A 14,796-nucleotide genomic window follows, 5' to 3' on the forward strand; every position below is an offset into this window, starting at 1 on the left:
TGAATTATTGTTATTATGCAAGTCGGCCCCCGCACGTGAGCGCTCTCTCCCCGAGTCCCTGAAGCTGGCGCTGTACAACTGCCTTGCCTCGACACACTCAGACCCTGACCGCCCGGTGGGGCTGGTGGAACGGTTTGCCTCTCCACTCAACTGCTCGGGCCGGGCCACTAAATATTACAGCCAACACGCAGCTGACTCCCTCTTCGGGGCCTCACATGATGCGTACACGGCCCCATTTGATGGCCTTTCCCTCGCCCACCCCGACCCTGACCCAGACGCCTGCACAAAGGCACTGGCGTGGGCAACAGCATCGATCGAACACCTAGAACACCAGGCCACCCCCGCCATTACCTTCATGATTATCCCACAAGGCAAAGGCGCCGCCAGCCGGTGCCTTGCGAGTCCACATGTCACCATCCTGGCCCTGATTCCACCTGGCGTATCCGCCTCTAGCATGTTAGATGGCCTTGGGGCGGCCGACGAGGCTGCCAGCAGCAAGCAGGGCCTGCAGCTACTCCTCATTGCGAACACCACTGGGGTACAAGCACTCAACTCCAACAACAACCTGACACGTCTCCAAACCTCCCTGGCCGAACTTGGAGCGGTGCCGCCACCGACCTCGCAACCCCCAGGGCGCCGACAACCACTGGAGTGGCCCGCGCGCGTAACCCTCCCCCGTGACCGCACAGCCCCACCGGGCCGACCATACAGCCACCGTGCAAAAGCCCGTGCAAAGCAGCTAACTAGACCCCAAGCACCAGCAGCACGGGGCCTGGACACATGCCCTACGCCCATGCCCACGCTCTCTGCCCTCTACACCACACGAGCTGCCTTCCCCACTCGGAGCAGCTACCTGTACGATGCCACCACCATTGTTTGGACCGACGGATCTTGCATCAAAGTTGCGGCCGGTGAAGATGGCAACGAAATGAACAAACTCGGTGCTTGCGCGTGGTCCCAACAGACCGAACACATCTACGTCGAACCAGGCGGCCTCAACAGCACCAACACAATCCAGAGAGCCGGCCTATCAGCCATTCTCGTTGCGTTAGAATACATCCGCCCCCGACTCTGTCTGATGGGCATGACCCAAGTAACCATAGCCAGTGATTCCCTAGTGTCTCTCTACTTGATCCGCCGAGCCCTTACTGCACCACAACGACTCCTACTATCCAAGCATAAAAACCTGCTGGAAAACATTCTCCACGAGCTACAAATGTATGCCGACGCCGGGGTCCCAGTCCAGCTGCTGAAAGTCCGCTCTCACACAGGGCTCCATGGCAACGAGGAAGCTGACAAAGGTGCAGCCAAAGTCGCCGCCAACTGTGGTGCCGAAGCACCGTGTGTATGGAGGTAGTGAGAACTACCGGGTTTGGAAGGCAAGGCCGTGTAAGTAGTCGGTGTAGCCGCCGGAGGCTTCACCCGACCCTACCATGTCCGACGCCAGCGCAGGTGCCAGCTTGTCGGAAGACTCGTATACAGTTACAGAAACCCGATGTTGAGGACACAGTCAGAACCCTCACTAACAGCACAGATTGCTGCACACAGCGCCAGAGCTGTGCCCCGGGCGGTTACGCCAGCTGTAACGCCCCAGAGTCGGACAGACAGACAGAGACTCTGCCGGCACGTACCAGGAGTGCCACGGACTCAGACGTCCTACGTTGTAAGCCCCAGACTTGGCACTACAACTATCCCCCTTCAGGATTGAGCGTCCTCGGTCAATCCTCGATGGTGCGAGTCGCCCGCTCGCGAGCGCTCTGCAGGTCAGCAGCCATATCAGGGGTAAAGTTAGACTCAGGCTCCCAGCTGTTATGCTTAGAGGAGTAGCCCTTCCATTTGACCAAGTACTCCTTAACCAATCGCCGGCGGTTGTTACCTAACGCCACAGCGCGACGGCGGAAGTCCAGGATGCGCCCTACTGTCCATAGGGGTTGGTCGTCAATCCATGCAACAGGTCCAGGCCCATCATCAGACTCAGGCCCAGCACGCCCACCCGCCGTGCCCGTGTACTTGCGCACCATGGACACGTGGAACGTGTGATGGATGTTCTTCAGAGACGCCGGCAGTGCAAGCTGAACAGCAGCCCCGCTACTAACCGGACGTACCACAGTAAAAGGCCCAATCCAGCGCGGTAGCAGCTTGCGCGGTCCCTTAGCCCGAGCGCGCAGGTTCTTGGTGTTGAGCAGGACCAAGTCGCCAGGCCGGTACGTGACGTCTTTCTTGTTGCGATCGTAGTAATTCGCAGCACGGCTCTGAGCCGCCTCCAGACAGGCGCGCGCCTCAGCCATCCTCTGCACGTAAGATTTAGCAAACTCGCGGGCAGCGGGGGCAGACACGTCAAGCTCACGCCACACCGGGGTTGCCGGGTGGTATCCGTAGTTCAGGAAGAACGGGGAAAAGCCAGTGGAGCGGTTCACAGCATTGTTGATCGCAAACTCCGCAGCAGTCAGGTACAAGTCCCAAGTGTTAGGGCTGCCTACAGTAAAGTTGCGCAGCATATCTCCCAACACCCGGTTGATGCGCTCAGTTTGCCCATCAGTCTGGGGATGGTATGCGGTAGACAGGTTGCTCCGCATGCCCACAAGCGTGCACAGAGATCCCCAAAACTTACTTGTAAATTGCGGACCACGGTCGGACACCAGAGACTTGGGCACACCGTGTAGACGCACGACGTTGTCGAAGAAGAGGCGAGCTGTTGTGGGGGAGTCAGGTGTGCCTCGCGTAGGGACAAGATGCACCATTTTCGTTAGCCGGTCAACCATAACACAGCATGTGTCGTATCCCCCTTCAGTTTTGGGGAGCGAACATACGAAATCAAGGGAAACAGACTCCCAAGGCGCATCAGGAATGGGCAGAGAGTGCAGCGTACCAGCGGTCTTACCGGAGACAGACTTGCTGCGCAGACACAGGTCACAGGCGCGAACAAAGGAATCAACCGCAACAGACAGGCCACGCCACCAGAACGAGCGCGACAGAGGGCCAGAGTGGCACGCAGAAATGATGTCACGGCGCAAGTTATCATCAGCAGGGACAACTATCACACGCGCGCCATTGACAAGGCGATACCACAGCCCACCGTCACACGCCAGGTCGCGTGTGTTGGTCTCGCTAGAGAACCACGGATCAGAGGCATAGGCAGCGCGAATCCGGTCCCCGAAAGATACAGACACCTCAGGGGAATCAGCCGGGGCGGTCACGGGGTCACCAGTCGCTACCGGGGGTGCAGCAGCCCAGGCCGGTGGACTCACCCGGCGACGCGTCTTGACAGGAGGAGCAGGCGCGGGAGCAGTAGCGGTAGCACGCTTAGTCCCAGCGGCAGTCTTCTTGCCAGGCGCAGCCGGAGCCGGTACAGCGGGCGACGGTGTAGGCTTGGCGGTCTTCGGAGCAGGCGCTTGCGTCTGCGCGGGCTTAGCCGCGGCAGAGGGCGCCGTGCCCAGCCCAGAAGCCTTTCGCGCTTGTCCACGCGTGACCATGTGTAACCAGATACCCTGCAGAAGGGGGTGGCGACTCAGGGCGTCAGCAACGTTCAAGGTCCCCTTCAGGTACTCCCAGGTGTAGTTAAAGCGCGCAAGATACTCCATCCAGCGGGCTTGTCGACGGTACACCATCCAGAAATGTTACAGTTTTTACCGTAAACGGTTGGCCCTCCAGGTAACAGCGCCACTCCTTGAGCGCATGAAGAACCGCCAGAAACTCCTGCTCACCCGTGGTGTAGCGAGTCTCCGGACCTGTGAACTTCTTGCTCGAAAAGGCAATAGGGCGGCCGTTTTGCAGCAGAACAGCGCCGGACCCTAGCAGCGAGGCGTCAGTCACAACCTCTACGCGGAATGGCTGGGAGTAATCAGGGTAAGCAAGCAAGATATCAGAAGCAACAGCCTGCTTGATAGCGTCAAACGCGGCTTGACAGGAGGCTGTCCAAGCAGAAGCCGACGTAAACGCGCCCTTCTTCAACAGTGCCGTGAGCGGCGCAGCCAGAATTGAGTAACGCTCAATGAACTTACGGAAGTAGTTGGTCAGCCCCAAAAACAGCGCGCAGGTGCTCCAGGTGTTCATCCAAGGTGCGGGAAATTACCAAAACGTCGTCGAGGTAGCAGACCACAACACCTTTATCAATCAGGGGGCGGAACATTCGGTCAATGCAGGCTTGGAATGTGGCAGGGGCATTCACGAGACCAAATGAAAGCACGGGCGTACGGAAAGCCGTCATAGGGATGTCGCTAGGCGAAATCCTAATCTGGTTGTAGCCCTGCTGCAGATCAATCGAGCTAAAGTACCGGGCCCCGCGCAGCTTATCAAGCAAGTCATCAATGCGCGGCAGAGGGTACCGGTTCTTCACCGTCACGGCATTCAGACCCCGGTAGTCGATACACATGCGCAGAGTCCCATCCTTTTTACCGACAAAGAGAATTGGCGCAGACCAGGGAGACGTAGAAGGTCGAACCATCTTCTTGGCCATCAAGTCAGTTACTTGACGCTTGACCTCCTCCAGCTCCTTGTGTGCCAGCCGGTACATCGGACGCGAAACAGGTTGCGTGCCGGGAAGTAGTGGGATGGTGTGGTCGACTGGGCGCACTGGAGGCAGCCCCGGGATGGGCTGGAACACGTCAGAGTATTCATCCAGCAGCGCCTTCACACGCGGATCCTGCGAGGGAGGAGCACTGGGGGGGACAGAACCTTTCTCCTTCTCGGGTGCAGGTGCGGTGCCGGCCTGAGGGGTAGCCGTGGTATCCGCAACGACTGGCGCGTTCGAACCAGGGTGGTTCGCAGCAGACGCATCAGCAGTACCAGTCACAGCAGAGGAAGCAACAGGGGCGACCGAGGGGCGACAACGTGGACGAACAGCGATAACATGCGCACCCTTGCGAATCATACGGTCAGCTTCCTTTCGACCAACCAGGGTGGGCGTCTTGGTCGGCGGCAGACGCGGTGGAGCGGGAACTGGTGACGCCGAACCAACAGCAGAAGAGCCCTTGGCCACTCCGACCTTGTGCGCAGCAGGTGATGCACCGGTCTTGGCGCCAGCTTTATCAGATGCAGACCTGCGGGGATCCCCAGAACTAGACGCAGGCACAGCACAGCTAACGGCATGCAGGTGAGCGGCAACAATGGCGTCGTTTTCACAATTCATGGCAATAATAGCCGACAGCGCCACGTTAGCAGTAGGCTGGTCGAGTGCGACGGACGCAACAGTCAAGGCGTGCACACCTATGGTCCGAAGCGGTACAGAAACAGTGCGCTTGCCCGTTCGTAGCACTAGTGCCTGCTTGCCTAGGTCTACGGCGGCCCCCTCCCGCACCATGGTACTAGCGCCCAAGATCAGATGTGCGGAGTCAGTAAAGGTAGGCAGCACAAACGGGTGCAACGTGAGGTACGCAGGACCAAACGCCACGCGCAACGCCACGCGCCCTAGAATGGTTTGCTTACCACCATCGCCGACTTCAACAACTTGAGTCCCAGTTGGTCGCAAAGCGCCTTGGACACGAAGTCGTGACTAGCTCCAGTATCAGCCAGTACAGACACACGCAGGCCGCCGACACGTGCAGGCACGATGGGCAAAGGCCCTGCGGTTGAAGCGGCAGCAGATGGCACAGCAGAGTTTACGGTCAAGTACAACGAAGAGGCATGAGGAGGTGCACGTGCGTTGCTAACAGGCAGGGGCGGTGCGTACCAAACAGTCACGCTATGCTTAAGCGCCGGTAGCTGCACCGGATGATTCTGCAGATCCAACCCCTGAAACAACAACTCCCCAACCCCAAACGTCACCGCTTTCGACATCCCTTGCAGTAGATCTTGACACGCCTTGGACTTGGACATGTAAGACGGGACGACGAAGACGCCGGCGGTGTCAGCTGGTCGCCGCGCCTGACAGGCCTTGAAGCGGGAGACCTGCGATGTCAGCTCAGAAAAGCGCGAGGGAACAAACAGCGTAGTATGCCCACCCAACCCCAGAGACGAGATTGGAACCTCCAGAGGCAACTCGTAAAGATTACACTCGGCACCGAAGCCAGCACGCCGCAGGCGACCGTCAAACGTCAGCTCGCGCCCAACAGCGCCTTCGATACGCTTCACTGCAGCAGGTAGCAAAGCTCGAGTGTTCTTCAGAGTGGTGTAGGGCAAAGAACGCATCAGAAGTGCGCACCCAGGATCATCCTCGCAAATCCCCTGGGCAACCCCCTACTTGCGGCCACCCGCCTTGCCGGCGGCGCCGCCGCGACCCCCCTTGTTGCCGCGACCACCGCCCTGACCACCGCCGCGACCGTTGCCACGGCCCCCCTGACCACCCTTCCGCACCACCGTCCGCCAGTTGTCGTACCCCTGGTGGGCCTTGACGGAGTGGCCAGACTTGCCGCAGACGAAGCAGAGACCATCCGCCTTGCGAGCCTTGAGAATAGCCTCGGACACGCCGAACTTGGTCTCGTCCGAAGTGCGCGGCGGGCACGGCAGAGAGCCATCCGCGATCTCGGACACAGCGGCCGACGGACCAGAGCCGTCAGCGCGCTTCTGGCGCTTGGGTGCAGGGGCGGGGCGGTTGTCCTCCTCCTCCGTCTCCATGCCGGCGTCATCAGTGGCCTGCGTGAAGTTCAGACGAAGGGAGGAAGCAGCAGCAAAGGCACCAGCAGCCTTCTTAGACTCTGCACTCAGGGCATGGTCAACGAGAGCGTCGAACGAGGTGAAGGGCTTCCCGTTAGGGTCACGCGCACACTTGGTCGCAAGCCACTCCGGCAGCCCCGAACGGAACCAGAACACACGCTCAGTGGGGGTCATGTCATGAATGGGCGCAACAAGAGCATTGAAGCGGGTGAGGTATGCAGAGACCGCCTCCTTGTCACGCATCATGTAACGCCGCGCAGCCAGTTTGTTGCGGGCTTCTTCAGACAACGTGAGTACCGCGGGCGCAAACCTGTCACCTAGGGCCTTCAGAAGCCGCTCAGAGGTGAACTCTTCCCCCACGGACAGGGACCAGTCGTCATACCAGGTCTTAGCAGCGCCCTTCAGTGCACTCGCGATGTAAAGGCAACGTGCCGCATCACTGTCACCCCACTCGGCAACAGAGAAGTAGCGCTTAAGGTCCCTAATGAACGCACGAGCCCGCAGAATTTGCTGTTGCGACTTCAGACCGTCCAGGTTCAGCTCGGGCGATGCGATGGACACCTTAACCCCACGAGGAGCAGAATCCCCGTTGCGCTCGCCATCAGAGGCTACAGGCACATTACCACCTACCGGAGGGGACGCAGCGCCGTTCAGGTCGGCAGCCGGCTGCGGCGCAGCGCCAGCAGCGAGCTCGCGGCTTCCAGTCGCCACGCGTCCATCAGAGCCTCCAGCAGCACCATCATTGCCTCCAGTAGTCGCAGCGGTCTCAGCAGCTGCGTTCAGGTCAGCCGCCAAAGAGCGAGGAGGCAAAGGTGGCGTCAGAGAAATTGGAGCAGGAACCGCAGCAGGAGCAGTCCCTATTAAAGTCGCAAAAGTCTGTGCAAATTGCGTCAGAGTGCTGTGCAGATCAGCGAGCAATTTCGCAGCGGGCCCAGTAGGCAAGACAGTACCCTGGCCCGATCCCATGGCGACCGCAGTGTCGGCCGGCACAAAGGAGTCCTCAAGCCCAGGAGGCGGAGGCTCGACCCCAGCTGCATCCATACTACCAACCGATCAGAGCGACGCTGACGGGATGGCCGCAGTGGTGGCAACGGCAGCTGAGCACGACGGACGGGGTGGAGGGCCCAGCAGCGGCGTTCTCCTCCTCCTTGACGTCGGCGATTTCAGTATCGCCGTTGGCGTCAACAGCCGGAGGCTCCGAGGACGGTTCTCCGGCCGTCTCGAAGTCGTCCTCGTCGTAGTCAAACAGCTCCTCGTCCTCTGCGCAGCAGAGGGCAAGTGCTAAGGAACACAGAAAAGAAAACAGAGCGGTAGCGGATCAGCACGTACCGTGGCCGTGCAGCGCCATAGGCAGGCTGGGAGAATCGCAGAATTGCGACTTCAGAAGCGGAAGCGTCGGACCCAATAGCGGGCCCCCAAGAAAGAGGCGTAGATACCAATTGTGGTGCCGAAGCACCATGTGTATGGAGGTAGTGAGAACTACCGGGTTTGGAAGGCAAGGCCGTGTAAGTAGTCGGTGTAGCCGCCGGAGGCTTCACCCGACCCTACCATGTCCGACGCCAGCGCAGGTGCCAGCTTGTCGGAAGACTCGTATACAGTTACAGAAACCCGATGTTGAGGACACAGTCAGAACCCTCACTAACAGCACAGATTGCTGCACACAGCGCCAGAGCTGTGCCCCGGGCGGTTACGCCAGCTGTAACGCCCCAGAGTCGGACAGACAGACAGAGACTCTGCCGGCACGTACCAGGAGTGCCACGGACTCAGACGTCCCACGTTGTAAGCCCCAGACTTGGCACTACACCAACGACATGGAGGCCATGGGGCAGGCCATACGCTTAGCACCAGACGAACCGTGGTCCAACATCTGGTGGCCCAAACGCAACTCTGACAATTTCTACCTAAGTGACCTAAACCGTGGAGTCCTGAACTCATTGCCCCCCGAAGCACAACAAGGCTTTACCAATAATACACCAGTGCTGGAGCAATGGGCGGAAGCATCTGCCAACATGTGCCCCACCCTCAGCAACCGCACCCTCGCCAGCTCCACCAGGCACCCCTGGCTGGTCAAGCAAATACTCTACGCCCGCTACGGCTACCTCTTCAACGCACAGCTTAAACGGCGCTACCGCCTGGGAGGGAACGGCAACTGCCCCCCCTGCCACACCCCTGACTCCGGAGGGCACATCCTCGGAGGCTGCACACACCCTAAAATGAAAGGCGCGTACATCAATCGGCACAACTGGGCAGTCCAGCGTGTCGCCAAATGCATCTCCAAAGGGACCTACGGGAACGGGTTCATGGTCATGGACGCGGGCCCCCTAGCCGACCTGCCACACTATGCGTCTGCACAACGCCCCCCCGCCTGGCTGGCTGCGGAGAGGACATCATCACCCCTTATTACAAGGCTCAGACCTGACATTCTGTTCATCCCAAACCTGCCCGCCCATGAAACACATAGAGAAGGGTACCGCCCGCCCCTTAACAAAGCACGGCTGCCCATCTATATCCTTGAAATCGGTTACAGCTCTGACGTTCGCCATTTGGACAAGCGGGAAGAAAAATCTCAACAACACCAAGAACTCAAGCGACTGCTGGAAGCGGCCGGATGGACGGTCCACTACTCCACCAATGAATGCCTTGCGCTCGGAGTGACTGGGGCCATCCCTTGCAACCTCACTAAGCTGCTCACCTCTCAACTTGGGGTGACCCACACAGCCGCACGAGTATGCGGAGAGAGGCTCCACACACACGCTGTGAACAGTGCGGGCGGCATTATCAAAATGCGCCGAGTAACCGAGCAGGAACTCAAATCGAGAGGTGGGTGAGCCACGGCTCCCCCATACCTCCTCGGAGTGCGTGGTGAGGTGGCAGCGCGAGGGGGATGGGCCTCCTCGCCCTAGCCACCTTACCCCGATAATCCACGCCAGGCCCCATGGGCCGGCGTTTGAATTATTATTATTATTATCTCCCCATTCCCACCCCCACACCACACCCTACACACCCCCACCCCCACCCCAGCTAGCTGTGCCTCGTGCCTTCACTTTCAGCCTTGTCTACCAAAGCCCCGGCACCCCTCAGGCCTCAGACCATGCGCCGCTACCTGTGTGCAGCCTGGCGCAGGCGTGGCGGCCACCTGCAGCACCGCCGGCGGCCCTAGCCCATATCTCCCCATCCCCACCCCCACACCCCCACACCCCTACCCCACCCCAGCTAGCTGTGCCTCGTGCCTTTGCTTCCAGCCTTGTCTCGCACGTCCCCGGCACCCCTCAAGCCTCAGACTATGCGCCGCTACCTGTCTTTTTTTTGAGGAATCATCCTTACAAGGTTGAACAGGGGCAGACGCGCTGCCCTCCTGCTGCCTGAAGACAGCCTGGACCCCGAGACCAGAACCCTGACAGGGCAAGAAGAGAAGAAAAGAGAAGAAAAACAGAAAGCAAACACCTCGAAAACCGCCAACAACCACCCCCACCCATCCCACCCCACCCCACCCCGACCCGGCAGACAGAGCAGGAGGCTGGCCCCCCCGCCCGGCTGTCTGCTGCCTGGCGCAGGCGTGGCGGCGGCTGTAGCAGCACCGCCGGCGGCCCTAGCCCATCTCCCCATCCCCACCCCATCCCCACCCCCACTCCCACCCCAGCTAGCTGTGCCTCGTGCCTTCGCTTCCAGCCTTGTCTCGCACGTCCCCGGCACCCCTCAAGCCTCAGACTATGCGCCGCTACCTGTCTGCAGCCTGGCGCAGGCGTGGCGGCGGCTGTAGCAGCACCGCCGGCGGCCCTAGCCCATCACGCCAGTCGGGGGGCAAAGGTGCTGGTGTACCGGCTGCAACATGCTTACCTGCCTTGCGGGCTGTACAGGGCGGGCAAGGGCATTCGGCCACGGGTGACCACGGGGTGCGGGGGGTTGGGGGCGCACTGTCCTCACCCCGCCTGCGGGCCACCTGGCCCGCGGGCGTGGGCCAGCCTAACGCACATCTTCCTGGAGTGTCCAGCTTATGCGCAGGCGAGGACGTGGCTGCAGCAGCTGTGGGCCTGCGTTGCGCCCCAGGCAGCGGCGCCGCCAGTGATGGACGCGGGCTTCATGCTGGGGGACCGCATGGGTATGTGGGCCTCAGGCCGCGGGGGGCGGGCGCGCTGCTGTGGAGCACTTTGCGGGCCACCTTCTTGTACGCCGTCTGGTGTGCGTACTGGTCCCGCGAGCCTGCTAAGCAGACGTCGGAGCATGTGGTTCGGGAGGTGGTCAGCGAGTTGCGCAGGGTGATGCGGCTGCGTTTCACTGCCGCCACGCTAACCCCTGAAACCCTGTCGGCTCTGCCCACACAGCTTCTCACCGCACAGCTCAAGGCGGCTAAGCTGGAGCACTTTGTTGCCATCTGGACGACGGGTGGCACGTTCTGTGAAGTGGAGGAGGTTCAGGGTGGGTCACCGAAGTTGAACTTGCGGCTGACGCTTGCATCACCTGTGCAGGCCCCCTAGGTTTCCTTTTGGGCGGCGTTTCTTTCCAGGCGCTGGCGTGGCGTTTTATCGTCATCAGCTTATCTGGCGCCCATGTGTTTTAGCTCTGGCTGGCGTCGCAGCGCCTGGGCGGCTGTGGGCCTTCCTGCACAGCGCATCTTGCAGGGGGCTGGAGCCCGCTTAGTCAGAGCTGTGCGGTGAGAAGCTGTGTGGGCAGAGCCGACAGGGTTTCAGGGGTTAGCGTGGCGGCAGTGAAACGCAGCCGCATCACCCTGCGCAGCTCGCTGACCACCTCCCGAACCACATGCTCCGACGTCTGCTTAGCAGGCTCGCGGCACCAGTACGCACACCAGACGGCGTACAAGAAGGTGGCCCGCAAAGTGCTCCACAGCAGCGCGCCCGCCCCCCGCGGGCCTGAGGCCCACACACCCATGCGGTCCCCCAGCATGAAGCCCGCGTCCGTCACTGGCGGCGCCGCTGCCTGGGGCGCAACGCAGGCCCACAGCTGCTGCAGCCACGTCCTCGCCTGCGCATAAGCTGGACACTCCAGGAAGATGTGCGTCAGGCTGGCCCACGCCCGCGGGCCAGGTGGCCCGCAGGCGGGGTGAGGACAGCGCGCCCCCAACCCCCCGCACCCCGTGGTCACCCGTGGACGAATGCCCTTGCCCGCCCTGTACAGCCCGCAAGGCAGGTAAGCATGTTGCAGCCGGTACACCAGCACCTTTGCCCCCCGACTGGCGTGGCTGTCCCACAGCCTCCGCCACGTACCCCGCAGAAGGGACGCATCCGGGGGCGGCATGCGAGGGTCGCCCTCCACCGCCGCCGCTGCTGCCGCCGCCGCCGTGGCAGGCCCCGTGCTAGGTCCCGCCCCGCCCGCCGCCTGCTCCTGCAGCCGCGCGAAACGCCGCGGCCCCTCACCCGAGTGCTGGGACGGGGACGCATACGACTGCAGTTCTCTCGCCGGCGTGTTCTGCAGCCCGGCTGCCGCAGAGGTGCGGTGGAGCCAGGGGTCCAGAGCCACCGGGTTATTGTGGAAGTGCTGCGCCGCCGTGGTGGTCAGCTGCGCCGCTGCACGCTGCCACTCCGCCTCCCGCTCCGCCAGCCGCGACTGTGCCGCCGGCTGGGTCCCCGAACCCCCCGCCTGCTGTGCTGGCGCCGGGCACGGCATGGCTGCGGGGCGGGCCGGAGCCGGAGGTGCGGCCGGGTTGGCCGCGGTGATGGCCCGCCGCACGTCCCGCACCGTGTAGTCCGCCAAGCTGACACCCGCAATCCGGCAGTGCTCCGGGTGCACCACCACCCCAGCCTCCGGCGCCAGGAAGTACGGCGCCCGAGGCCACGCCCCCGCCTGTTCCCCTGGTGATGCTGCATCGTACGCCGCCCGCTCTTCAAACCTCCACAGGTGCCGCGGCTTGCGATGCTGCAGCACACAGGCAGGCTGCCACGCCCCATCCACCGCCGGGGGCAGCACGCCAGGCCCAGGCTCCAAGAGCCGCCCAGTGTAGTGGACGTAGGACACAGCCCCCGCAGCGTTAGCCACCCACAGCTGGTCCAAGCTAACCCGCCACTGTGGCGGTGCCGCTGGCGGCTGAGTGGCTGGCTGCGGCGGATGCTGCTCCACGCCCGCGCTCCGCACGTGGCCGACCGCGGCCGCCAGCCGGGCAGGCAGCCCCGCTGGCGCCGGCGCGTCGCTGTACACCCACGCCCACGTGGTGGCGGAGTCCGGGCGCACATGGGTAAGCAGCGCCCGGGTGAGCATCTTCCAGGGTTGCCGGCCTGGCTGGGCAAGGAGGGCGACAGTCTTAGCTTGCAGGGCAGACAGGAACGCAGGCAGGTCGACGTGGTTGACACCCCCATCCTTGTACGTCAGACATGCCGTTTCCCGCTTTGGCAGCAGGAGCGGGTTCCCGTGCGACACCAGGCTGGCGTCCTCAGCGTGCATGGAGCGCGCAGCAAAGTGGTCCACCAGGTCGGTGAGTTCCTTCAGCTGCGCAGGCGACGGGTTGAGGAAGCTGAAGTGGTAGGCCAGCTTCGCCGCCAGCACCTGCTTTGCAATGTGCTGCTGCTGCGCGCCAGCCGGCCCAGCATCGGCAGTGCGACGCCTGGCCGCCGGCGGCCCCCCCACGCCTGCCGACGGCTGCGCCCCGCTAAGCCCTCCCGCTGCCACCCGCTGCTGTGAAGAGGGCTGCCGCTCGGCCCTCAGGGGAGCCGCAGCAGCACGGGTGCTTCCCCCCGCCACCAGAGCTGGCAGCGAGGGCGAGGTTTTGGTGCTTGGGTTCGGTCTGGCGGTGTTTTTGTGCAACCCCTCCCGGGGGGCGGGGGGGCCAGCCTCCTGCTCTGTCTGCCGGGTCGGGGTGGGGTGGGGTGGGATGGGTGGGGGTGGTTGTTGGCGTTTTTGAGGTGTTTGCTTTTCTGTTTTCTTCTCTTTTCTTCTCTTCTTGCCCTGTCAGGGTTCTGGTCTCGGGGACCAGGCTGTCTTCAGGCAGCAGGGGGGCAGCGCGTCTGCCCCTGTTCAACCTTGTAAGGATGATTCCTCAAAAAAAAAGGCCACGGCGGGTGGTCCGCTGGCGCCACCAGCGGCAGCCGCTGCGTCACCCAAACCCGCCGCCTCCTGCATCTGCACGTCCCCCACGTGGTCAACTATGGGTGTGGCGGTCGGGGGAGCCCTGCAGCACTTGGCTGTATTTTTGGGGTGTGGCTCGTCTTCGTGCCCTTGTTGCCTGGCGCCCGGCTGCCTGGCGCCCGCCCTGCTGTGATGCCCTGTGAGTGCTGATCTTGGGTAGCTATGCAGTTGCTGGGTGATCCTGGTCGGTTCCGCCTGGTGTCTCAGCGCAGCCAAGACACCAGGGGCCAACACCAGCCATACAGCACACCCGCACACGGCGCGGCCACAGCAGCACATGCCGTGCCGTGTGGGGGGCCTGCGTTTGGGCATCGCCGCCCACTGCCAGACTTGGCAGCGGACCGCACCCCTGCAGGTGGGGGCAACACTGCCAGCCCGTTCTTCAGCCCCGGGCTGCAGCTCCACCTTGCCCTGTCCACGCATAGCCTGGCGCACGGCGTGCAGGACCTGACGACGCAGCCTCAGGGCCCCAGCCTGCCTACCTACCCAGTCCTTCTGGTGGGTGCCACCACGGGGCTCCCAGAGGGCGAGCAGCTGTCCTCAGCTGGCGTCCGGGAGGTGACCAGCGCTGCCTTGTCAGTGCTGGACACCATGTGCAGGCAGGGCAACCAGCCGCAGCTCGTTTTTTGAGGAATCATCCTTACAAGGTTGAACAGGGGCAGACGCGCTTCCCCCCTGCGGCCTAAAGGCAGCCTGGTCCCCAAGACCAGAACCCTGACAGGGCAGCTCTTGCAGGGCCACTCTCTGCACAGCACAGGCCGCCCCTCCCGCACGTTTGCGGGGCTGGCCTTCAAGCCTCAGACTATGCGCCGCTACCTGTGTGCAGCCTGGCGCAGGCATGGCGGCGGCTGTAGCAGCACCGCCGGCGGCCCTAGCCCATCTCCCCATCCCCACCCCCACTACCCCCACCCCAGCTAGCTGTGCCTCGTGCCTTCACTTTCAGCCTTGTCTACCAAAGCCCCGGCACCCCTCAGGCCTCAGACCATGCGCCGCTACCTGTGTGCTGCCTGGCGCATGCGTGGCGGCCACTTGCAGCACCGCCGGCGGCCCTAGCCCATATCTCCCCATCCCCACCCCCACACCCCCACACCCCTACCCCACCCCAGCTAGCTGTGCCTCGTGCCTTTGCTT

The 14,796-nt window shown here is 62.6% G+C and overlaps 2 protein-coding genes across 4 annotated transcripts in view; both read right to left on the reverse strand.

The window, feature by feature from the left end:
• Positions 1 to 5,974: 5,974 nt before the first annotated feature.
• CHLRE_03g198250v5 (uncharacterized protein) lies at positions 5,975 to 8,051 on the reverse strand. The gene is made up of 4 exons (XM_001693250.2): positions 7,921 to 8,051; positions 7,642 to 7,851; positions 7,222 to 7,364; positions 5,975 to 6,570 (listed from the first exon to the last, which is right to left on the reverse strand). The coding sequence occupies exons 1-4, from the start codon at positions 7,937 to 7,939 to the stop codon at positions 6,175 to 6,177; spliced, it is 768 nt and encodes a 255-aa protein (XP_001693302.2). The 5' UTR covers positions 7,940 to 8,051; the 3' UTR covers positions 5,975 to 6,174.
• Positions 8,052 to 8,097: 46 nt separating this feature from the next.
• Positions 8,098 to 14,796, reverse strand: part of CHLRE_03g198288v5 (uncharacterized protein) — a 9,146-nt gene continuing 2,447 nt past the window's right edge. For 2 of the 3 annotated variants that reach the window (XM_043061286.1, XM_043061285.1), the window contains exons 2-5: positions 14,152 to 14,347; positions 11,814 to 13,324; positions 10,922 to 10,984; positions 8,098 to 10,440 (exon numbers count right to left, since the gene is read on the reverse strand). In XM_043061286.1, the coding sequence (XP_042926416.1) occupies positions 10,310 to 10,440; positions 10,922 to 10,984; positions 11,814 to 13,324; positions 14,152 to 14,303 (1,857 nt within the window). In that variant the 5' untranslated portion in view covers positions 14,304 to 14,347 and the 3' untranslated portion in view covers positions 8,098 to 10,309. Of the gene's footprint in view, positions 10,441 to 10,921; positions 10,985 to 11,813; positions 13,434 to 14,151; positions 14,348 to 14,796 lie in introns of those variants that run through there. The other variant, XM_043061287.1, reaches the window with a different exon arrangement.

Source organism: Chlamydomonas reinhardtii, chromosome 3, assembly GCF_000002595.2.
Source record: "Chlamydomonas reinhardtii strain CC-503 cw92 mt+ chromosome 3, whole genome shotgun sequence".
NCBI classification, from domain to species: Eukaryota; Viridiplantae; Chlorophyta; class Chlorophyceae; order Chlamydomonadales; family Chlamydomonadaceae; genus Chlamydomonas; species Chlamydomonas reinhardtii.